Source organism: Xenopus tropicalis, chromosome 1 (genome assembly GCF_000004195.4).
Source record: "Xenopus tropicalis strain Nigerian chromosome 1, UCB_Xtro_10.0, whole genome shotgun sequence".
Lineage (NCBI taxonomy): Eukaryota > Metazoa > Chordata > Amphibia > Anura > Pipidae > Xenopus > Xenopus tropicalis.
The window spans coordinates 176,166,511-176,192,724 of NC_030677.2; the positions used below are offsets into that span (position 1 = coordinate 176,166,511).

General features: G+C 40.4%; 2 protein-coding genes across 3 annotated transcripts in view; one reads left to right on the forward strand and one right to left on the reverse strand.

Annotated features, from left to right (window-relative positions):
* chd1 (chromodomain helicase DNA binding protein 1) overlaps positions 1 to 4,051 on the forward strand; it is a 38,091-nt gene extending 34,040 nt beyond the window's left edge. For both annotated transcript variants that reach the window (XM_031893292.1, XM_031893297.1), the window contains exons 36-37: positions 1,341 to 1,551; positions 2,586 to 4,051. In XM_031893292.1, coding sequence (XP_031749152.1) covers positions 1,341 to 1,551; positions 2,586 to 2,943 — 569 coding nt within the window. In that variant the 3' untranslated portion in view covers positions 2,944 to 4,051. The remainder of the gene's footprint in view (positions 1 to 1,340; positions 1,552 to 2,585) is intronic.
* An 18,697-nt stretch (positions 4,052 to 22,748) lies between these two features.
* The window catches only part of rgmb (repulsive guidance molecule BMP co-receptor b), a 29,335-nt gene continuing 25,869 nt past the window's right edge, over positions 22,749 to 26,214 (reverse strand). The window contains exon 3 of the mRNA NM_203619.1: positions 22,749 to 23,698. Coding sequence (NP_988950.1) covers positions 23,036 to 23,698 — 663 coding nt within the window. The 3' untranslated portion in view covers positions 22,749 to 23,035. The remainder of the gene's footprint in view (positions 23,699 to 26,214) is intronic.

The following is a 26,214-nucleotide window of genomic DNA, read 5'->3' on the forward strand; positions in this document are numbered from 1 at the left end:
CGTTTTTTCGGAAATTTTGCCACGTGCAAGTTTAGGGAGACAGCGGGAGCTTTGGGAGCTAAATGCGTGGCTAAAGTCTTGGTGTAGGAAGGAAGGGTTTGGGTTCCTAGAGCACTGGGCTGACTTTTATTTGGGGTACAGCCATGACGGATTGCACCTCAATGGAAGGGGGTCCGCTGTGCTAGGGGAGAGAATGGTTAAGAGGCTGGAGGAGTGTGGTAATGGCAAATTCTGTTAATGCCTATAAGAGGGGCCTGGATGAGTTCTTGAACAATCAGAATATCCAAGGCTATTGTGATACTAATATCTACAGTTAGTACTAGTGGTTGTATATATAGTTTATGTATGTGAGTGTATAGATTGGTAAGTATAGGTTGTGTGTGCTGGGTTTACCTGATGGACTCTTTTTTTTCAACCCAGTATAGCTATGTAACATAAGTCTGTTTCTATAAATCCATTACTACATTCTGCTAGCCTAAGCTTTTAGTGCAAAATAATAATGGCCTGGCTGGAATAGGGTAGTATCAGCCTTTATTATTCTGCATCAGTTCTTTCTTATTTTCAGAGCTTTATGTATTACAAATACAATCTCACAATAGAAGGTAGAAGAAAAGTCACAGAAACGCTGAAATGTTATGACCACATGCCTATATCTTGTTCCACACTTTTACATGTATGGGTATAGCAGGAGCAGAGATTTAAAAGGGAACTAAACCCTAAAAATGAATATGGTTAGAAATGCCATACTTTATATACTGAGCTTACTGCACCAGCCTAAACAACCAAAAAAAAATATTTTACACTTATAAGCAAACAAGAAATTGTTCTTATACATCGAGATGTGGCATTGTTTAGCCTGGCAGTCACCTTAATCACTAACAGCACCTCCGGTCATAAAGCCGCCGCTGTCTCTGAGAATTGCTTCAACCGAGGCAACAAAAGCAGCTCTCATTTGTGACCATACTAGAGTGCTATACTATAATGCTCTTCTAAAACAAGCATCTTCCTACCATTTTGAGTTTAATGCTCTTTTTATAGCACCTCTTCACTTGACATACATTCTGTAAGATATTTTATTGCAGATGCCTTGAAAGCTGGTGGCTGTGCCTGTTTGCTTGCTGTTGGTGGTTCTGTTAGCTGCTCAACTAAATGGGTTGTTTGCTTCCAACCGATGTTTAATGCATTCTCTCACACACCTAATCAATTGAAAAGGAAAATAAAGATCTACTTAGAGATAATTTTCTGATACCTTAAGCACCTATGCTGGGGGCCCAAGAGCCATTGGTTGGCATATTGTAAACATTGTATTTCCCATAATATTTATTGCACATGTTTTTCAGATGTTGACCGACTAAAAGAAAACAGCAACCATGATGACAGCAGCAGAGATAGTTATTCCTCTGAAAGACATTCACAGTATCATGATCACCACTACAAAGACAGACATCAGAGTGATGCTTATAAGAAAGGAGATTCCAGAAAAAGGCCGTACTCCAGCTTCAGCAATGGGAAAGACCACAGAGACTGGGACCACCACTACAAACAGGACAGGTGGGTTGTTAAAGGAACAGTAACACCAAAAAATGAAAGAGCTTTAAAGTAATAAAAATATAATGCACTGTTGCCCTGCACTGGTAAAACTGGTGTGTTTGCTACAGTAACACTACTATAATTTATATAATAAGCTACTGTGTAGCCACGGAGGCAGCCATTCAAGATGGAAAAAAGGAGAAAAGCCACAGGTTACATAGCAGATAACAGATAAGTTCTGTAGAATACAATGGTGTTTTATCTGTTATCTGCTATGTGCCTGTGCCTTTTCTCCTTTGAATGGCTGCCCCCATGGCTACATAGCAGCTTATTTATATAAATTATAGTAGACTTTCTGAAGTAAACACACAACTTTTACCAGTGCAGGGCAGCAGCACATTATATTTTAGTTACTTTTATACACTTTCATTTTTTGGTGTTACTGTTCCTTTAAGAAAACAAGAATAGTTTTTTTTTTTTACTTGTGTATATCTGCAGACTAAAAAGAGGAGGGGGTAATTGTGTTTCTGTAGTCACTTTTGAGCTTTTTTTGTGATTAGTGGGTGGTAATTCATGCTTGCATATTTATATTAAAGGATTGAGGGATTGTAGTCCAGCTATACCTGTTGACCCAAGAGTATTAAAGGTAAAAAATCAGAATTTTTATAGATGGGATGTTACTAAATACATGTTTTTGCATAATTGGACAGTTATTAGCATGTACTTTTAAAAAATGTTTGTAAGATCCACTAGTATGGCGTGGGTTGATCCAATCATTTAGCCCTATCATCATCATCATTTATTTTTAGTGCTTTATATTAATTTTAGAACAGAGTTCTTTTGATAATTTTAACAAACAAGGGTTACAGAGTAATAAATAGGATCAGAGGTCCCTACTCACAATCTAAAGGGTCCCAGGCCAAAGATTGGCTCACATTGGGCCCCTTGCACCCATCCCACACCCCACTGTTGCCTATATATGACCAGCTTGGATTAACCTGTACAATTGTTCATATTTTATAACCTTACATAGTTCTCTTGTGATTGTGTTCTAGGTACCACAGTGAAAGTAAACACAGAAAATTGGATGACCACAGAAGTAGAGATCATAGATCAAACCTAGAAGGAGGTTTGAAGGATAGATCTTATAGTGATCATCGTTCCCATTCTGACCATCGTTTACATTCTGACCACAGATCCAGTTCTGATTACAGCCACCATAAATCTTCAAGAGATTATCGGTACCATTCAGACTGGCAGTTGGACCACAGAGCCTCCAGCAGTGGGCCGAGGTCACCTTTGGACCAGAGATCAGCGTATGACTCCCGATCTCCTTTAGGGCGCAGGTCCCCTTATGAATCATCTGATCACAAGAGCACTCCCGAGCATTTATGGAGTGGTCGCAAAACATAACACCAGGAATACCGTTCTAGACTCCTTTAGCCATATTCAATAAAATATCACAGTGATTGCCTTACATGACTTGAAGGAAATGACTTTGATCTGCTGACCTGGCAGACTGTTACTACTTTCCAGACTGCAAGGTGCGTCTTTGTCACAGCTGAACAGAGAATATTTTTGTATTTAAGGTATATGCTGCACTGTGCTGCAATTGTGGCATTTTTTAAAGAAATAGAAAAGATGTTTACTATTTCAGAGACCTCAGCACTGCCCCTGTAGACTGAATTTTAAGAAAACGGAAGTTTTCACATCATTTTTTTAAACTGTAAATGAACTGGGTTTTTTTTGTTGGCTGATCATGTTAAAATGAGTATTTGAAAATATTTTTTTGGAAAATGCTATAAAGGACTTGGTTCACTTTCCAAAGCTGTTTGTTTACATTGTACACTTCTACAACCTTGCCGCTTCTCATCATATGCTTGAATATTTAAATTCTGTACCTACAACTGTAAAATAGCCAGTCTTCTTTTCTGTGATCAACTGTAATGAATATTTTTTTTTTATTACAAAGTAAAAACTACTGTAAATTATTGTAAATTAATTAAATGAACATTTCCTTCTCTCTCAGGCTTTCTTTGACTGTTCCTTTCCCCACCAACTCAGGCCTTCTCAACAAATATAGGAATATGTATATTCATCCGACTTTTTAAACACGTTTTGATGGAATATGTTCAGAATGTAAAAAATGGGGAAAGGGAACAAAATTCCAGTCAGTGTTTCTCTTTATAGGATACTTTATCAGGATTGTTTTTAATTCTAATGAGATGTCAGTGTTGTGATGGAATGCATACGTCAGTCTGAATGTCTCCAAGATTTTTGTCCTGGAAATTCAGCTGGTTCCACCCACAAGATGCTCCTTTGTCCAGATTTACCCCCACCCCAAGTTTTATTGTAAATCCTTTTGTGTTCCCCCTTTTTTATGAAATGGGCAATAATGTCAAATGTGCTATGCAGCCAGTATAATTTCAAATGGATCTGACTTGCTTTATAAACTGTGTAAATTCACAATGATTGTATATAGATTTCTTCTATATATGTCTAATTAAATTGAAGAACCATTCTGGCCTCTCTCAATGTTATCTTTTCTTTATATCTGTGTTATCTGCATGTTTCATTGTATAAGGGAGCTGGTAGCTAAATAAGTCCATTTACATGAGTGGGGATCATGGGTCTAATGCAGGGGTCCCCATCCCTTTTTACCTGTAAGCCACATTCAAATGTAAGAGTTGAGGAGCAACACCACCAATCACAGCCCTTATTTAGCATGCCCCAGGATATTTCTGTGCTAAGTAAGGGCTGTGATTGGCTATTAGGTAGTGTGCATAGAGGCTATCAGCTTGCGGGCGGCTTTATTTGGTAGTAAATCTTGTTTTTATTCAACCAAAACTTGCCCCCAAGCCAGGAATTCAAATTAAGCACCTGCTTTGAGGCCACTGGGAGCAACATCCAAGGGTTTGGGAAACAACATGTTGCCCCTGAGCCACTGGTTGGGGATCACTGGTCTATTGAGTCCACTGTGCTCCAGAGGAGAGAGGTGCTGACCCAGTTTGCTTTACCCTTTCTGGTCTCTACCTCCCAAGCATCAAGTCAAGGCTGCAGCAGCCATGGGGAAATAAGATTTAATGCCCAACACCAGTACATGGTCTGGGTGCCATTTTAACCTTTTACCTTAAAGGAAAAGTAACACTAAAATTTAAGTAAAAAAGCTATTCTACCCTGCACCAATAACTGCCCTATCCTGCAAACCCCTTAGTATTTTAAATGCTTTAATAGAAAATACCTGCTAAAACTTGGCTTCCTGTCAATAGAAATAAGGTGATACGGTGAAGGAAGGAGCAGCATCCACTATGTGACGATCGATTGATCGAGCCTAGCCTTCCCTCTGTATAGGAAGGAGTCAGGCTAAGCTCTATCAATCGATCGTTGCATAGTGGATGCTGCTCCTTCCTTCGCCGTATCACCTTATTTCAAATGACAGGAAGCCAAGTGTTAACTGGTATTTTCTATTAAAGCATTTAAAATACTAAGTGGTTTGCAGGATAGGGCAGTTATTGTTGCAGGGTAGAAAAGCTTTTTTACTTAAAAAAATTTAGTGTTACTTTTCCTTTAAAGCAACTCATACATATTCATGTTAAAACCTGGAATGTGTCCGTAGTATAAAATGCAGCTGCTGATACAAGTTCCCTGGAACTTAAAGCCATTGTATACTGTAGTATCTAAAACCTAAAACTTACTGAAGAGACTGACCCTATAGTGTGTGGAGAAGATTTGTTTGGGGTAGGGACAGATCTGACTATGCTCTCTCTAGTATATTGCTGGTGTATACATAAAGAATACTTGTATAGTTTCTATGTGTTTCTTGCTAAGCATTGAGACACACAAGCATTTAAACAATTTTTTCTTAGCTTAGCTGTGTATATGGGTGGATACTGCCTCTAGCTGTTACTGGGGAATCTATGCTTGGCTATGGCCAGTTGTTGGGCATTTACTAGCCAACTTAACTAGCCAACTTCTGCTTTGTGTCTGGTTGGAACCAACTGCTGTGCAGATGTAGATCTCACCATTTGTTATTTGCTTGGCTTCTCCCTGTTAATTGTCACCAAACATTCACATTTTGGACTCGTAGTGCATTTCATGTCATTTCTTGATATAAAACCATGAAGTTTTTGTGGAAGGTCATAAAGTAAATGAAAATAACACATTGCATTTTGCCTTTAATAATATTTTTGAACACGGACCAAATGGCAACTCACGAGCTGCAGTTTTCCAAAACACTACAATAAAATAATGTCCCCAGTTAAAGGAACAGTAACACCAAAAAATGAAAGTTTAAAGTAATAAAAATGCACTGGTAAAACTGGTGTGTTTGCTACAGTAACACTACTATAATTTATATAATAAGCTGCTGTGTAGCCACGGGGGCAGCCATTCAAGCTGGAAAAAAGGAGAAAAGGCACAGGTTACATAGCAGATAACAGATAAGCTCTGTAGAATACAATAGTGTTTTATCTGTTATCTGCTATGTGCCTGTGCCTTTTCTCCATTGAATGGCTGCCCCCATGGCTACACAGCAGCTTATTTATATAAATTATAGTAGACTTTCTGAAGTAAACACACAACGTTTACCAGTGCAGGGCAGCAGCACATTATATTTTAGTTACTTTTATACACTTTCATTTTTTGGTGTTACTGTTCCTTTAATGCAGACAGGTCACCCAGGTGTACACTACATATGTATGAACCAGTGATTGCTCACAAACTGGCCGCTACACATGCTCTCCACACCTCCTGTGCAATAAGGTTGTGTTATTCAATAGCATATGAGAACTGAGTAGTACATTGCTGTAAAGAAGAAAATAGAGGGTAGTTCACATTTAAATTAACTTTTAATATGATGTAGACATTGACAATTTGGTATTTTTTCGGCTTTTCAGTTATTTAGAGTTTTGTTCAGTAGCTCTCTATTAGGTATTTTAACAGCTATCTGCTTGCTATAGGGTCTTATTTACCCTAGCAACCAGACAATGGTTTAAATGAGATGGGAATATGACTAGTAGAGGGGAGGCATAGATTGATAAGTAATCAAAAGTAACAATAACACTGTAGCCTCACAGAGCAATAGTTTTTGGATGCTGGGTTCAGTGACCCCCATTTGAAAACTGGAAAGAGGCAGAAGAGAGAGGCAAATAATTCAAAAACTATTTTAAAAAAAATAATGAAAACCAATTGCAAAGTTGCTAGAAATAGGGAATGCTGTAACATACTAAAAGTTAACTTAAAGGTTAACTTTCTGTTTAAAAGTCAAAACACATGCAACAGAAAAGCTGTACAGTCTCCAACAGTTTAAGCCTACAGGCCTGGCCATGTGACTGCTAAGATTGCGCCATGACCTCGTATCGGGCGAGCTGCTCAGCAGAGTATCTTTGCAAAGGAGAAAACATATAGCTGGGGGGTTTCAGGAGTCTAAATGTAACCTGCAACATATTGCATGTCCTACACCTAAAAATGTCTGGCCATGAAGATTGGTCAAAAAATGGCCACCAAGCACAAGCTTTGGAACAAAGAGAAGCAAGATTGGACCTGGAAACTGAGTGACCACACTCCAGCCTCCTCGGGCCTAAACAAACAAGAACTTATTCCTTTAACCTCCTGGATCAAACAGGAACAACCCACGCTAGTCAGGGCATGGAGCTCTCTAGCAGTGCAGTGCATTACAGAAATGGATCCATAAAGTACAGAACTAACGTTATCATTAAAAGGTGGCCACTGATCATAGAGATGTTGCCTACAAAGAAAAAAAGAAACCAAACAATGTTTTCTAGATACATACAGGGCCAATGCAAGTAAATATATACTACATATATATACACACAAGTATATAGTATATATATATATATATATAGTGGAGGAAATAATTATTTGACCCCTCACTGATTTTGTAAGTTTATCCAATGACAAAGAAATGAAAAGTCTCAGAACAGTATCATTTCAATGGTAGGTTTATTTTAACAGTGGCAGATAGCACATCAAAAGGAAAATCGAAAAAATAACTTTAAATAAAAGATAGCAACTGATTTGCATTTCATTGAGTGAAATAAGTTTTTGAACCCTCTAACAAAAAAAGACTTAATACTTAGTGGAAAAACCCTTGTTTGCAAGCACAGAGGTCAAACGTTTCTTGTAATTGATGAGCAAGTTTGCGCACATTTTAGGAGGAATCTTGGTCCCACTCCTCTTTGCAGATCATCTCTAAATCCCTAAGGTTTCGAGGCTGTCTCTGTGCAACTCTGAGCTTGAGCTCCCTCCATAGGTTTTCTATTGGATTAAGGTCCGGGGACTGACTAGGCCACTCCATGACCTTAATGTGCTTCTTCTTGAGCCACTCCTTTGTTGCCTTTGCTGTATGTTTTGGGTCATTGTCGTGCTGGAACACCCATCCACGACCCATTTTCAGTTTCCTGGCAGAGGGAAGGAGGTTGTCGTTCAGGATTTCACGATACATGGCTCCGTCCATTTTCCCGTTAATGCGAATAAGTTGTCCTGTGCCCTTAGCAGAAAAACACCCCCAAAGCAAAATGTTTCCACCCCCATGCTTGACGGTGGGGACGGTGTTTTGGGGGTCATAGGCAGCATTTTTCTTCCTCCAAACACAGCGAGTTGAATTAATGCCAAAGAGCTCTATTTTGGTCTCATCAGACCACAGCACCTTCTCCCAGTCACTCACAGAATCATTCAGGTGTTCATTGGCAAACTTCAGACGGGCCTGCACATGTGCCTTCTTGAGCAGGGGGACCTTGCGAGCCCTGCAGGATTTTAATCCATTGCGGTGTAATGTGTTTCCAATGGTTTTCTTTGTGACTGTGGTCCCTGCTAATTTGAGGTAATTAACTAACTCCTCCCGTGTAGTTCTAGGATGCTTTTTCACCTTTCTCAGAATCATTGACACCCCACGAGGTGAGATCTTGCGTGGAGCCCCAGAGCGAGGTCGATTGATGGTCATTTTGTGCTCCTTCCATTTTCGAACAATCGCACCAACAGTTGTCACCTTCTCTCCCAGCTTCTTGCTAATGGTTTTGTAGCCCATTCCAGCCTTGTGCAGGTCTACAATTTTGTCTCTGACATCCTTGGACAGCTCTTTGGTCTTTCCCATGTTGGAGAGTTTGGAGTCTGCTTGATTGATTGATTCTGTGGACAGGTGTCTTTTATACAGGTGACTAGTTAAGACAGGTGTCCTTAATGAGGTTGACTAATTGAGTAGAAGTGTCTAACCACTCTGTGGGAGCCAGAACTCTTAATGGTTGGTAGGGGTTCAAAAACTTATTTCACTCAATGAAATGCAAATCAGTTGCTATCTTTTATTTAAAGTTATTTTTTCGATTTTCCTTTTGATGTGCTATCTGCCACTGTTAAAATAAACCTACCATTGAAATGATACTGTTCTGAGACTTTTCATTTCTTTGTGATTGGACAAACTTACAAAATCAGTGAGGGGTCAAATAATTATTTCCTCCACTGTATACTACACAAGTGAGAATGCACAATACTGCACAATAATGCAATCACTCCGTCCCGCGAGAAGCACAATATTGATTTTATTCTCCACAACCTCTTTCCCCTTCTGCTCTTGTCTTTGCTAATAACACTCTGCTCCATTACCTAAGGACAAGCTTTCCATCCTTTCTCCCAATAATATGAAAGTTTACCCTCCCCATTCATAACAACTTTACCTACAAATAAGCTCAAAAATTTCAGTGTCTACATTCTACATTAGAAATTCACCAAAATCACATTTTCTTTTTATCTGGATGAACAAATCGGCGGAATACTGAACCAAATCGTAACCCTAATCTACTTATTTACATTTTTAATTTTACATTTATGAAGCTGTACCTTTCTAGCCAAGAAAACGCAGGAAATAAGACGCCATAAGGTGAATTCTGTAAGGCAATGTCCACTATCCTTAGCAAAAATTTGCAGTATTTTAGTCTGGAATAGAAAGATATAATGATCAATTTTTAATTTAGAATGTGTACTTTTTACCATGCACACAAAAAAACCAAGGGCACACATACATGACAAGTCACATCAGCCAATGAATGGACAAAGTTATTTTTCTCCCACACTACTTCCTGTTACAGTTAGCGCTTGAATGTAAATAGCCAGGAAATTGTAGCACCGCATATGCCATCCCACCAGCAATTTACATTCAAGCCGGTGGGAGCACAATTATTTTGAAGCAGTGCTTTACTTGTAGGAATATGTTGGGTTTCATTATAAAACACCCTCTAATGCTAGCCTATAACAATAATTTGTAATGGCCAAGGGGCTGCTTTTGGGGATTTACTGCATACGTAATCAAATAAATGGATTTTATTTAAAGGAGAAGGAAAGGTAAAAACTAAGTAATCTTTATCAGAAAGGTCTATGTAAATACAGCCATAAGCACTCACAGAAACACTGCGCTGAGTCCTCTGTCAAAAGATTTGTTGTGTCTGTAATTCCTGTTCCAGAGACACACAGCTTTCAGCTTTCTCCTCTCTCCTGCTCCCCCCTCCCTCAAGAATGCTAAGAACTCCCTCCCCCCCTTAGGAATGTGGATCTGAGCCAATCAGCAGGAAGCTGACTCATAGTCTTACTAACTGAGCATGTTCACTGGTCTTGGTGCAGGAGCGAGGCATTATGGGAACTTTCTTTACAGAGCTCAGCGTTTTTTCTTCCTGTTTGGCTTCTGAGAAATATGGGGAGACTTAAGGGCACTATTGAGACAACTGAAGGTATGCCTGCAGCTTGAGATTAACTCTTTATTAGCCTTTCCTTCTCTTTTAAGAAGCAATTACCTTTCTTATGCAGCCTGTAAGACCCTCAAACCCTGTTTTAACCCTCAAAAACAAGGAAATAATATAAATAAAGGCTACCAGTTAAGTGAGGGATATCGTCCTTATATTTCTTCAGTTGGACTTATATAAAGATGCATAAACACAATCCGATGTTCCATAAATAAATAAATATAAATGAATTTTCCAGCCCAGGCTGGAGTTATTTAAAGGAGAAGGAAAGGCTAAGTCACTTGGGGTGCCAAAATATTAGGCACCCCCAAGTGACTTTAATCGCTTACCTTGTACCCCGGGCTGGTGCCCCTGTTAGGAGAAAACGGCACCAGCCTGGGGTAGCTGTAGTGAGCGCTTCCTCCTTCCTGCTTCCTTTTCCTAAAATGCCAGTGGTCAGCGCATGCGCAGTAGAGTGAATAGTGGAACTTTAACAGAAAAGTCGGCTTTTCACTCTACTGCCTCCCCTCACTCACCTTGTTCCACTGTAGAGTGATGGATTCTGAGAATTGAAGTCTCTCTGTTTTCTGTACACCACCCACTATGGCAGTGATCCCCAACCTGTGCCTAAGCAGCAACATGTTGCTCACCAACCCCTTGGATGTGGCTCTCAGTGGCCTCAAAGTAGGTGCTCATTTTTGAATTTCTGGTTAGGAGGCAAGTTTTAATTGCATAAAACCCAGTGTAAAGCCAAACAGAGCCTTCTGTAGGCTGCCAGTCCACATAGGGGCTACCAAATAGCCAATTATAGCTCTTATTTGCACCTCCTGGAACTTTTTTCATGCCTGTGTTGCTCCCCAACACTTTTTCCATTTGAATGTGGCTCACGAGTATAAAAGTTTGGGGATCCCTGCACTATGGAAACAGGGGGACTTCAAGTCCCAGAATCCATCACTTCACAATTGAACAAGGTGAGGGAGGGGCTGAATGACACTGTGAGCCTGGGGAGAGTGGGGTCGGGAAATGGTTCTTACGAGTCAAAGATTAGATACCACATTCTATTAATACTAAATAAGCTCATGTCAAAAAGGGGGTATATTTTCCCCTTTAAATTTCTTTTCCTACTAAAACATCTAGTTAAGTCAGTAAATAATCTGCACAAATAAAGATTATCTTGATTTCTCCCCAAACTCTTTCCATTAGCGCAGAAACGTGGTTATCTCGTGGCATGTCTATAGCTTCCCTCGCAGTGTCCAGCCAGAGCCAGTAACATCGCCACTGTGTGTGCTTTTCTGGTCTGGAATGCAAATTGCTTAATTGTGATTGACGTACACCAATGAGAAAATGACTTAAATGGACTCCAGGCTATAGCTTTCACCTGCTTGCTTCAGTGAATAACAACGTGTATAATGATCAATTTCCTTCCTCTGTCCTAACAACCCGTTCCTCTGGCAGCCTGCAGACAATGCTACTGGTGTATGAACTTCTCTATCCTATAGAAGCAACTCCTTTACCCTGAATGTAGGGTGAGTATTGTGAGTAATGAATATTGATGTAACAATTAAATCTATTAACACTGTGATGTAAAGGGTTAAATGAAGATTAATAAACTCTATATACGCGCATGGTGAAATCAGGGCAAGTTTTTCTCTTCCAGAAAAAAACCCATTTGGGAGAAGCTGGAGTTCTAGCCAGTCCTTAGTGAAAACATCTGCCTTTTCCTCTACTTTTCCTGTCAGAAAATAATTTCTGGCTTTGTCAGTTCTTATAGTAATAGAGGTTTTATCCTTATGGAATAGTATACAGCTATACATGCTCATTGAACAAGGCCAGGAGCTGAACAAAATGGCCTCCTACATGCCGGGCCATACTGGGCTGATCCAATAATTTGCAAAAATTGGATCATAGTCAGACCATAGATGGATCCTGCAAAAAATGATTTCAAAATGAGTAAAAAGTTTTTATGTGTATGTTTAACCACAATGTAGTGTTGTTTTAGTGGCATCTACAAAGTAATGTGCAGCACAGTTTCCTTGTATTTTGCCAATGTAACCACTAAATTGCATTCATGTTTTGCTTACATCGTACAGTATTATCAATAACCACGTATGTAGGGATCTCAGTGATATCCCATGGTTTATGTACATTGGTGCTATGATCAGAATAAAAAGTGCTTGTTTTGGCCTGAAAGCAATGCGCTTGTTTTAGTGAAAGAAATAGTTGGAACATATGTCCATATCGCTGCTGTTTTCCAGTCATGTGATTCTAACGTATTCTTAATCCAAAAAGGAGGCCACGAGTCACTGGTCCCGATATCCACAAAGTTTCAAATTACGGAAAGGCCATAAAAAATGATTTCCATTTCTCTGTATTAATAAAACCGTGCCTTGTTCATTTCCTACTATAATAGCAGCCACAAACCGACAGTATGACTAGATAAAACTAAAAGTAATGTACATTTGGCACTTCAGCCAGGGTCAGACTGGACTGCCGGGACACTGGGAAAAATCCCGTTGGGGAGGCTCAGTGGGGGTGGGGTTAGGAAGTGCGGGGGATGTGGGCGGCGGGGGCACCTGTAGTTTCACCCGCACTCTTGTGTCCCCCGGCCTGCTTGTGTGTAAACTCCCCCCCCCCATCCACTCTTCCGGATTCTGGATAACAGATCCTATACCTGTACCTAGTTTTATGCAGGTTAAACACAACAGCATAATCAGTGCTAATAAAGCTCCTATATTTTATTAATTATGAAAAATTACCTCCATAACTGTATAGGATCTATAATTCGACAAGCCAACATCCCGGGTGCTCTGAATTATGGGAATGCCATTTCCCATTCTATTTAACCAAACAATTCTTTTTGTTTTACCGATTTCTTTTTTCTCTGAAATAATGAATAGCATAAATCTATGTTGGTTGAAAAACAATGCTATTAGCCTTTTACAGCCCTATAATGTATACATATTTTCAGCAGCCTTAGACCATGGAGCTACAAATGAAATCCCTTATCCAAAAATTCCCAAGTCCCAAGTATTTCCGATGATTACTGTAAAGCGTTGCCGTTGCTATATAAATAAATGACAATGATTTCAAATAATAGATCCCATACCTGTACAGCCAAAGGTACAAATATTTTTTAAAGAGCAGTTTATATTTAGCTTCGTTTCTGTTTGACAAGCAGTTTCTCTAGAGTAGCCTATTTATTATGTCTGAGCTTTTGCCATTCACTGATGGTATATGTACATATTAGTTAATGAAATATGATTGGAGCATAGTAATATTCTACTTGTCAGGGCTGTCATGGTATTAGCTTTCAAATCTGACAGCAAAATATAGTGTTACATATGACATAAATCAATTAGATTTAATCCGAGATGCACAGAACTATGAGAGAATGCTGTGGGCACTACATACAGAAGAATAAGACACCGTTTATACACTAAAATACTGTAGCATTTGCACCAAGCTATATATATATACACGACAGCCAAGACTAACCTGCAAAATATTTTCTTATAAAGGGCGCTTAGTGGTGTCATCAGTCCATAATGACTTCACTTTTGTCGCATTAAAACTACTTTATTATAAAATACAAGGGTGTTTGAAGTGACCTTGGAGTTCCACGGCCTGTATATAAGTGCTTGGCCAGTGGTATCATGCCTTAGTATGGTCAGAGAAATTTTGATGTCACTATATTTTACAATAATGCTGTTGGGTTCATTAGAATTGAGTTGTATTTATATTTCTACTTGCAGAGAATACATAACCTTGCGGTTTCAATGTCCTTTGATGGTAGAAATATGTGCCAGAGAGAGATGATGATGATGCTCTAGGGGGTTTGGCTTAGTCAGATAATTCTTGTCCATCTCACTTTCTAAATGATGTCACCGATTCTCAATTGAAATGAAATCAGACTTGGAATAAGCCATTGTAGGACATTCATCTTTTTGTTTTTGGAGCCACTCCAGGGTTACTTTGCCTTGTGTTTGGGATCATTATGCTGCTGAAAGGTGAACTTTCCCCCAAAAGTCGGATTGCAGGTTGTACTGCAGTATTTCACTGTATTTTGCACCAACCCTTCTCCCTTCTATAGAAAACGGCATGAAGCTGCCAACACCAAACTTCCTATGAGCCAAACACATTCATAACATGTCTGCAAGGAAGGATGGCCCAACAAAAGCCATAGGCAACCGCATCTGCAAATTTGTACCCCAGTAGCAATATGAGTGGTTTAAAGGGAACATTTACCACAATTACACAACAGTCAAGTATGGCTCTTTTTCATCACCAGGAACAGGGGAATCTTGTTAAAATAGAAGGAAGAATGGTGTAAAATACAGGCCAATGGGTAATACTGCATGAGAACCTCTGAAGCTTGGGCCATACATAACATTGGGCTGGCTAGAAAACAAAAAGTTGAAGTTGGTACAATGCCCCAGACAAAGCCCAGTCTCAATTTAACTATACATCTGTGGCACGACTTGAAAATTAAGGTGAAGAAGCACCATCATACTAACCTGAGCAACCTGGAGCAAATATGTCTGGAGAAATTGGTCAAATTCCAAAGAGTATGAAGAAGCTGGTAATGGAAGGGCCTAATTGTATTACACAAGACCTAGTAATCTTAGGGTTATTAAATAAACGTCACAAATTTCACACTGCCTAGAAACTAATAGAAACCAATTGGGGGTTTGCTGTGAATCAGGTGACTAAGAAACATTCTGTCTGCTAATTGGTTGCTTTGAAATACTAGCCATGGTGCGAGCTGGGTGACTTCTTATTACCTGTGTTTGGGACATACGCAGCAGCTGGCTTTATGTTCATGGGACAATGGACAGCAATACATTGGTGTTTAATATAAGAAATAGGAAATACACCCGCTATCCACATGTCTAAGAATGAGACGTGGCAAAACAGTTCATAGTGATCACTTTTTCTTATGATTCCTTTAACAAATTCCAAACCAAAAGAAAAAGTGCATTAGCCAGAGTCGTGGGAAGCTGAGGGTTACAACCTTTACTAATCCTGCAGCTGAGTCCTATTCCAGTATGTTCCCTCCCCCACCTTTGAAAACACATCTGCAATCAATTCATCTATGCCCTTCGGAAAACCTGTCTGCTGTCATTTTTTTAAATATCCACTCACCAAAGCAGTGATGCAGACAAGGGCTTTAACCTCTCGCTTGCCTGACAGTGTTCTAAGGCAACATCTTTCATAAAAAGTAGTTGTGAGCCCCACAGCTAAACAGATTTTGCAAAGGAACTTTTATCTATGGGGGAAATACCTAATTTATGTATGGGGCTTAGACTGCAAATGAGTTTGGGTGTTGTCATTTAACAAGAAAAAAGGGCTGCAGCTTGGGCAATATCATTTTGATTTCAGCAGCTCTTCAGAGACTATAATCCCCACTGCTACTGCCTATCTGCTATCCCACAGCCACAGTCCCTTCCCAGAGGCAATTATCCCACTGCTACTATAGGCACCATCTCTCCCTACTATACCTGCTATCCCACAGCCCCAGTCCCTTCCCAGAGGCAATTATCCCCCCACTGCTACTATAGGCACCATCTCTCCCTACTATACCTGCTATCCCACAGCCACAGTCCCTTCCCAGAGGCTATTATCCCCCCACTGCTACTATAGGCACCATCTCTCCCTACTATTCCTGCTGTCCCACAGCCCCAGTCCCTTCCCAGAGGCTATTATCCCCCCCACTGCTACTATAGGCACCATCTCTCCCTACTATACCTGCTATCCCACAGCCCCAGTCCCTTCCCAGAGGCTATTATCTCACTGCTACTATAGGCACCATCTCTCCCTACTATACCTGCTATCCCACAACCATAGTCCCTTCCCAGAGGCAATTATCCCACTGCTATTATAGGCACCATCTCTCCCTACTCTACCTGCTATCCCACTGCTACTATAGGCACCATCTCTCCCTACTATATCTGCTATCCCACAGCCACAGTCCCTTCCCAGAGGCAATTATCCCCCCACTGCTACTATAGGCACCATCTCTCCCTACTATACCTGCTATCCCACAGCCACAGTCCCTTCCCAGAGGCTATTATCCCACTGCTACTATAGGCACCATCTCTCCCTACTATACCTGCTATCCCACAGCCACAGTCCCTTCCCAGAGGCTATTATCCCACTGCTACTATAGGCACCATCTCTCCCTACTATACCTGCTATCCCACAGCCACAGACCCTTCCCAGAGGCTATTATCCCCCCACTGCTACTATAGGCACCATCTCTCCCTACTATACCTGCTATCCCACAGCCACAGACCCTTCCCAGAGGCTATTATCCCACTGCTACTATAGGCACCATCTCTCCCTACTATACCTGCTCTCCCACAGCCACAGTCATAGTGTATGATTGAACCCTGGGTTTGGTTCTGTATGAAGTTATTAACAAACAGACAAATTTTCCTCAGTTTCTAACTGCATTATTCTTATTCACTACATGTTTGGTTTATAGCCCCACTGACACTGACACTGACATACAAAAACAGGCAACATCCACATTTCAGGTTTCTTTTTGCTTTGGTTCCTATTAATAAGGTAAAAATTGAGACCTTTGTCACCCAGCAACACAGCAAGAAGAGCTGCAGGGTCCAGCTGTGCTTATGTTCTGATTCTGGCTCAAATGGGCCGACTGCAGGCTTCTACATTGTTGCAAACTAACCATTTTGTCAGCTAATGTGTAACACCAGCCCTTGTGGTGCTACACAGATGCTAGGCAGATGTTTCAGCCAAACAGTACAAGCAGGACTAGATTTACATACAAAATGGAGGCAGCTCAAGCCCTCCCCAATTCCGCTCAGCTCCTACAGCATTATACTTTGAATGAGGTACTGGAAGATAAATAGGAGAGGGCTAAACAGAAAGATAATTATAAAAAGTAACAACAACAATATGATTGCAGCCTCACATAACTATAGGTTTTTTGCAGATACTCAAGGAATTCCCCTTGAGAAAGGCTTTTCACTAAAATGTCGGGGCATTCTCATTTTGGCCAAGGTATCCCCTCCCTTACTGTTTTTTTCTTGTGCTTATGGTAGTATGTATCATATGTATTTGAATGTGCTATAATATATATGTAGTGAGTAGATGGGGTCAGATAAATGTAGGGACCCATGGGATTGATAGCGCCTGTAGCTTTAAATCCCTACAGGATTAGTTCCCTTAGCTACTAGGCAGAAGGGCCTGTCAAAGCTAGTTCATTTGCATAGGTATGACACTGGCCCATCCGTTGGTGACTACTTTCTGTCACACTTTGATATAGTGCTGGGAAATAAGTGGCACTTCCGCCTTGGAGATGTTTGTCTTCAGTGTTAATAAATAATGATTAACTTGTAGGTGAGCAATCAAATCTAATGGCTGATTGGTTGCTATGGGCAACATCACCAGTGATATTTGTCTCCTATGTTAATAAATACGCCCCCATGGTCTCCACCTGAGGAACAGGACAGATGTTGCTGAGAGCCTGGGACCTAGGCTTCAGGAAAAGGAATGCCCCAAGGGAGTGTTGCTCTTGGAGATGTTGGGGAATATGGCCCAGTAAATTAGCCATTAGATAGTGGGAGGTCTAGCTCCTGTCATAGTGCACTCTAATAGTGTGTCAGATAGAAATAGCATTTCTGAGCTCCAACATAGGAGGATAGATTGGAGGTACTTTCCCAGATGTTAGTGTAGGGATAGTGCATGGGTAATCAGTTTGAGAATTTCTCTGGTGATTCCGCTGGAGGTGATCCAAGTCCACTAGAGGGTATAGAGTTGAAGTGAGATTCCTGCCAAGCATTTACTCAAGGGAGTGTAGTGTGTGATACACACTGTAATTTAATAGGCCTTGACCACTTTACCTTAGAGAAGTTGTGTACTGTGAATAAACCTTGTGCTGTTGAATAACCCCTTTTTGTTTTAGTTGCAAGAACCTCTTGTGCTTGTCCTTATCTTCTGTACATTAGTAAGAGATGTGTAGTTGCTGAGCACCCTCACCTTCCTCTTCCCCTTAGCAAAGGTTAATTCTGGGTAAGTCCAGTGTAACCCATGTTCTACTGGTGCTAGTCTGTACAGGTTACATAAACAAAATACTAGGCATTGTAATCATCCTGCCAACCAAAATCAAATTGTTAGGTTAAACCACACATTATAAAACAGTTGGTATGATTTTGCCATTTCATCTCAGAGCAGCAGAAGAGGGGAAGGTGAGTAGGACGACTAAGGGTTGCATAGTAACTAGGGCTAACCTAGCATCCCACAACCTGTTAGTTTTACTGGTCTGAGACAAATGAAAGATGATAATGGATTGGTCAGGATCAGCTGCAATTGAAACAAGCTTTCCGTTTCTTCCCAAAATGCAAAAATATATCTAGAATGTGTGAGAGAAAGGGCTTAGCCCAATTTCTCTCAGTATTCCAGAGAATCTGTGCACAACCCACTATAGAAAGCAACTGGACTTGAATTCTCAGAATGCATGCTTCTCAATGGAACAAGATAAGGGAGGGGTTGCGTTACGCCGCGATCCTAACAGGGTGGGAAAACAGCCCCAGTGAGCACATCTTTGTTTCCTTTCAATCTGTGGAATCATGTATGTCTGTGTAAAATACACATTTATTTTAGAAATATCAGACAGTGTCTATGTAGCGGTTATACATAGTCTCAACTGAATGAGCTTGTGTCAAGGGGGGGGGGGGGTACTTTGCCTTTAATGGGAATTGTATGTTGGATTACTGCTATCTGAGGAAGCCACTGTATCCCCACCCATTGCTCCAAGACTGAAAGCCATATAAACACAATAAAGTTCATCATTGGCAGTTCTGAAATAGATTGGGTTCAGGGATTCCTTATCTTCTGCCATAAAATATAAAGATTGCTAAATGCAAAATAATTCCTATACATACATCAACTTGTGACAGAGCTAATTACTACAGGAGCACAGGCTCCTACTGAGCGAGAACTTCCAAGTAGCATTGCTAATGTTCCTATGGGAATCTCTCTGTTATAGGGATCTCCTACTAAGACCTGTTTTTTGCATAATAATTCTAAACAATTTAGTAATAAACATCAATCTGACCCTTGAAACAATGAAACAGAAGTAACTCCTTAAGCAACGCTGTTTCACGAATCAGAACCAGCAGACAGATACTGCTTTAAAGAGCAATTACTTTTACAAATAACCCTAAGACCACTAATGATTTTAAATGACCATGTCTACTGAAAAGTTGCTTAAAATGTTATTTTCTTTCCTTTTGCTAATAAGTGCTTTGGGGAAGCTTCCCTACCAAGTGATAGCAGCAGTTACTGCTGGGAAATGAATGGAGCCATGTGCATTGTTCTGCTGCTGCCAACCCACTATTTCCTTGATAGAAGAGTATAAGTGAGGGAATAAGTGACACACACGGGGGTACTATACCTGGTAGGACTGCTTGTGACAATTTGTAGCAATTAGTCATGCAGACAGCGGAAGGCAACATTACAGAACATTTCAGACATTTTCCTTCAGGGTACTCAACTTTATTCTTGTAGTATAATAAGTTAAACTATTTACACACTGCACAGTCTCACACTCGGATACAAACACATATTGGCATATCTAGAGACCACATCTAAACGTTTCTGCAAAGACACATTGTGGGTTTCTCCAAGCATGAAAAGAGGCAGCCATTTTAAGCAAATTCCCTCCGACTTTTAACTCTCCCATGAGAGTTTCCACCGGCTTCTAACCATCCATATGTTTGGCATTATCTAAAGCTCTTTTAGCCTCGGCAGCCTTCAGGAACATGTGCAAATAACATTCTCTCAAATCCCACATCAGGGCCAAGAAAGGGAGAAAACAATTCTAAGCAGCACTGAAGTACTGGAACAGAACTGCTTGCCTGTCGCTCCCTTGTGGGAACGCTTGGGATTTTACTGGCTGGCTCTTTCCTTTCCTTGCTTTTCTCTAATTAGAAAGTATGGGGATTCCAAGTGGAAGCATCTCATTTACTTAGTTGTTTCAATCTGCTGCCCAACCTCAGGGACTGACAATGGTATCCCTTGCCAGCTTCCTAAATCCACAACCTGCCTTTGGTTTAAGCAGGCCATCAATAAGGCACCTGAAGCCCTTCCCGATGATGTGAAACTATAACTGGCTGGATCTCATTCACGGCCAAAGGCTATTGGGGGCTGCAACAATATCAAGCCTCGGATTGCCCACCAATAACTTAGAGGTAAAATTATTTATAATGAATGATAATGTTCTGTTCTATGGTAAAGACTATTTTACAGAGGAGCAATGCTGCACCTAACACAAAATGGATGGGATACACTGAACTATTTTAAACCAGGACTGGTTTAACAGAAGCAGTTAAAGCTCAGAGGGGAACGTTTCTCTCTTCATTTACAGATGTGAAAGGAAAAGAAACAATGTGAAAATGCTCACTGTATTCTGTAGAAGAATTCCACTTCATTGGATTATCATCATGGCAAAACTAATGCCATTAACTAGGAAAAAGAACTATTTCTAAAACTTCAGCAATCCAAAAAGTCAACAAACGCAATGGGCCATGGGTAATATAGTATATGTATAGGTGTGTATCTAGAGACAAATAGGGGTCAGTGCATATTATATATATATGTGTATGTATACAAACATTATATATATACATATATATAATAAATACACACACACACATACATACACATGCCTGGGAGCATGGAAAACACAGAAGCTCCAGGATCCACCCAGTTTGTGCATCATCATATTCTCTGGTATTCGGTAAAGCCTTTCCTTACACTAACTGCTACAATAAGGTGGATGGTAAATATTTACAAATACAGGATCCATTATATGGAAACCTATTATCCATAAAGCTAAAAAATATGGGAATGCCTGGAAGAGAAACCCAACAAACTGTAATAGAGTAACATGAATTTGTTTCTGTTTCTAATTTTTTTTTTTTATATAAAGACTTTTTATCTGTCTACACAACTGAGGAGCCAGCTAATAAAGGTTTCCTTTTTAACAGACCCAATTCTAGTCATATAACTACTGATGCATGGGTCACTCTGGAGGAAATTCAAAAAAAGACTTGAACATGTACTAAAGGGTACTAAATGAGCTTGGCGCCGTGATTTCCAAACCTGTTAATTTTTCAGGATTCGTTGAGGTCTGACATGGTGCTGACAGACTGGCCAATTGCTAATGTGGTGCCGTTATTCAATAAGGGATCCCGTTCTCAGCCTGAAAACTACTGGCCTGTTAGTCTGCCATCAGTAGTCGGAAATCTTTTGAAAGAGATAATAAGGGAGAGGGTACTTAAATACGTTGCAAATCACCATACTATAAGTTTGTGCCAGCATGGTTTTATACCCAACAGATCTTGCCACTAATTTAGCTGCCTTTTATGAGAAGGTGAGCAGAAACCTCAACACTGGGATGCCAGTGGATGTCATCTACTTGGACTTTGCTGAAGCGTTTGATACAGTACCGCACAGAAAGTTAATGATATAATTGAGGAATATTGGCCTGAAACATAATATTTGTACTTGGGATAGAGAACTGGCTGAAGGATAGATTACAAAGAGTGGTGGTAAATGGAATATTTTCTAATTGGACCAATGCTATGCCCTTTGTTATACACGAAATAGTAGTGTGTTGGGGGTATCCTTAATTGAGAAGGATTTTTGTAGATAACAAGTTGTCTAATACCAGGCAGTGTCATTCAGTGGCTACTAAAGCAAATAAAATGCTGTCTTGTATAAAAAAGGCCAGTCAAGGGACGAAAACACAATTTTGCCTCTTTATGGGTCTGTGGTAAGGCCTCACCTTGAGTATGCAGTGCAGTTTCGGGCTCCAGTCCTTAAGAATGATATTAATGAGCTGGAGAGAGTGCAGAAACTGCAACTAAACTGGTAAAGGATATGGAAGGGTTAAACTATGAGGTTAGACTGTCACGGTTGGGGTTGTTTTCTCTGGAAAAAAAAGGTGCTTCTGAGGGGACATGATTACTCAGTACAAGTACATTAGAGGGGATTATAGGCAGATAGGGGGGGTTCTTTTTTCCATAAAAAGGATCAGCGCACCAGAGGCTCCCCCTTTAGATTAGAGGAACGGAACTTTCATTTGAAGCAGCATAGGGGTTTTTGTTATGCTGAGGGCAGTGAGGTTGGGGATTGCCCTTCTGAGTGATGCTGTGATGGCAGATTATGTTTTGCCCCTTAGTAACAAGAAGCCCCATTTCTTCCTAAATTAGGAAACCCTGCCTTGAAAACTGTGTAGACTCCTGTTTTGCCTTTGGGACAACTATGTAGAGCCCTTTGAATGCTGCTTTGGAGCTTCAATATCAAGATGTAGAACTACATATACATACACACAAAAGTACATATGCTAGGCTGAGGTAAAGGATACCATTGGTGCTCCATATGCGGCAAAACTGCAATGATATCAGGTACACTGGGCCTCTGATGCGTGTCTATTCCTGGTTTAGCGGCTTCCTTCCTTACTTTTTTTTTGTTTTTTTAAACTGTATACACACATAAATATTTTATAAAAAATAAAGTGCTTTCTAATAAGTCCCAATAAAGGAACATAGAACATCTCAAAAACCGAAAAAGTAAAAAAAGTAATACTACATCCAAGGTAAATAGAAACAAACAATATATACAGTCTCATGGGTATCCCAAGACAAACCTCCCTTCATATACACGGTATATACATATAAGATCCTATCTTTCGCTCAATATATTATAACAATATATATTTTACATTTTGTTTAAAGACATGAAAATTCCTACAAAAAAAGCGACAGCAAGCCTGCAAGGCCAAACACAAGAGCAGGCAAAGCGTGTGTGTTGGCGCAACCGGCCTTGTTCGGGAAGATTTGCCAGCGTTCCTTCCTGGGGTGTAATGTCTCCACGTCCTCCCAAGCACTGAAAGCAGCTGCTGTAAAGTTTGCATCCCCAGTGGTGAGCAAGTCAAAAACACAGGAGTGAAAATAGATGTGCTTGACCTGGATCTTTTCATGACATTTCTCATTTGCGCTTTCCAGTGTGTACAGCGAGGCGGTTTGAACAGTGGACCCGTCGTGTGTGCTGCTAACAGTTACAGGTAATCGCAGATGTCCCCCCTCATCAATACGTTCACTTGTTGGACATCCATTAACACACAGTTGTAAGTCTTGGCTTTCCTCATATGCCATTGCCAACTCTTCGGGCATGCGAATTGCTAGGGTTAAATAATTTCCAAGCTGGCGCACAATCACTGTGGTGCCAATGTATCTGGCATGCATTTCAACATGCTTTCCCCCAACTCGCTCTATAATTCTTAAGGACTTGGAATCACTATCACCACCGCTAGTTGTGCCATCCACAAATGCTGCAGGCAGGTCGTCTGTCACGGCTTGATACACTTTCTGGTCTGTACAGTCTTGAAATGATTTAAATATTATAGTTATCTGAAAGAGAAAGAAAAAGGCAAATTATTAGACTTGTGGGGATGGTATCATACAACAACATGCATGTAGAAAAGTCTTTTTCCAAAGGGCCACATATTGAACAGTTTTGTTGCTATCCCAATTTGCACTGAATGTGGTGACGTTTGAGGTGCCAGGAGAGATGGGGTGCTTTATGTTTTGTAATAACCTAGGGGCTATAAAAACACCCTGCTTTGTACAACACCAAATTACTGGTATTTGTAAAAATGTATAGTATAATGAAATGGATATGTGAATTAGTGATGTTTGGGCTGACCCACAACCTGCGGGTTTACCCTTAGGACAGAGACGTTAGGGGTGAAATTTGGGCACCCAGTGTGGGTTCAGGTTGGGTGCGAGTCAGACTGAGGAATTACACTCTTCCTCTGCTCCCAAAGTTTTCCTGTCTTGGAACCTAAGGCACAAGCAGAAGTAGCGTTCAGAGCAGATCTAGGCAGAAAAAGGCTTGCTTTGTACAGAATCATAGCTCAGTTACAAGCTGTAAGTACAGTGGATAAAACCAACACAAGTTTACTCAGAACTTGTCAAAGCTAACAAGGAACAGCTATAATCAGAGGCAAAATGACAGGTCTCTACATTTAATAAGCACCTTAGTCAACCTGCAATCATGCCATTAGCAGCCAAATTAGGGAATCAACTTCTCTTCTAAAGCTGAGCAATTTGCCTGACAACCACGGCTCGTAAATACCAGTCGGTTAATGGGATTTCTGTGTATGAAATATGAATTGATTGTAAAAGAGAAAATTGATTTGAAACATACACATGAAACCTGCTGCCTATTTAATCCATACCCCAAAAACATACAGGCAGATTAACTGGTAAATCTAGAAATTGCTGGGCTACCCAGCAGAATATTTTAGGGGTTTTTGGGTGTTTCCCATACAAAATTGTAACCTAGGGTTTCTATAATCTGATATAAATTAGACTGTAAACTCTGCTGACTTAATGGTGAACCCTGCAAATCACAGCATTACATAGCAGCACTACATAAAGGGGAACAGTAATACATTATGTCATCTGTTATTTGGAAACCAGTTACCCAGAAAGCTCTTAATTACGGAAAGTCCATCTCCCGTAGACTCCACTTCAGTCAAATAATTCAAATATTGAAAATTTTATTTCTTTTTCTCTGTAATAATAAAACAGTACCTTGTACTTGACCCCCCTGAAAGATCTATTATACGGAAAACCCCGAGCATTCAGGCCACAGTGGCACAACCAATTAATATATTCCCCCCATAATTACACTGCTGCCTGAATTAACAGAAAGAGATTGGTGACTTGTCGGGTGATGCCATCCCAAGTCAGACAACTAACTAATTAAAAGTAAAATATTTGGCTTTCTGCACAGAACTACCATCTGTCTGTCCCCACAGCACTATGCTCTGCACCTTACACCGAATTGTTCATCCAATGCACTAAGGGGCTCTTGCACTTGAGTCCAGGCTGGTAATAAAAAGGGCCTGTTTGTTTTTGCTGACTATATAAAAATAAAGTGAAAGTATACCATATTTAAATATACAGTATTTAAATGCTTATAATATTTCAAAGCGAAGCACAAGTGACTTGTACTCTCTGCTCCATTTTATCTTGTTGTATCGTTCAGGTAAAAAGCCTACACGTGGGTTCTTGCTTTTAACACAGTCCAATAACAATCTCCCTCTCTCCTGAAATGATGTAAAAGGAAAGGCAAAGATCATAAAAAATGCAGCAGTTTTTGCCCAAGTGCTTAATGCTTTGCTCTGCAGACTAATAAATATTGAATGGCGAGGCTTTTGTCTACAAATGGCAAGTAGCAATAAACATCAGAGAACATATTGCTTGTCTGTTTCTGTGGGCAGATGCACCCGTACGGAATGGGGAGAGGAAGTGCTACGTGATACCTTGTGGCCTTCAGCTTCAATGGAAGCACCAAAACCTCTAAAGTCTTATTGCAGAACTTTAAGATAACTTTTCTTTTTAGCACTTTCAAAAGATCAATATAATAGAAAATCCATGCCCACCTTTTGTCCAAATAAATCCTTCCTACCACGGCCTGAACTAGGGGTTGGCAGAAGCACCTGACGGGGGAGCGCTAGGTAGGTACCTCTTCTGCCTACCCCTAGTCAGCACTATCAGCTGCGCCAGCGCTTCCCACCGCACACTCCATCCCCCCCGTAATGTCCACATGTGCGGTCATTCATACACGTACACGCGGGGGACGGGGTGGCTGCCCGGGTTGCCTAAGGCTTAGCCCACCGCTGTTTCCAGGGAATAACTGATCTTGAGTAGGCCAAAAATAAAAATCTGAAGATTCTCTGCTTTGCCACAAAGGGAAAAATAAACCGTCCTGAATTCAAAGAGGCAATTTTCATTGCTTTTAATATAGGAAAACATTGTGCTTGTCCCCGCTGCTAATGCTTCAAGTCAGTAATAAACAGTGATGCCGATACTGGATTCTGTAGCACCCCATTTAGACCATTTCACCTTTAAATTAA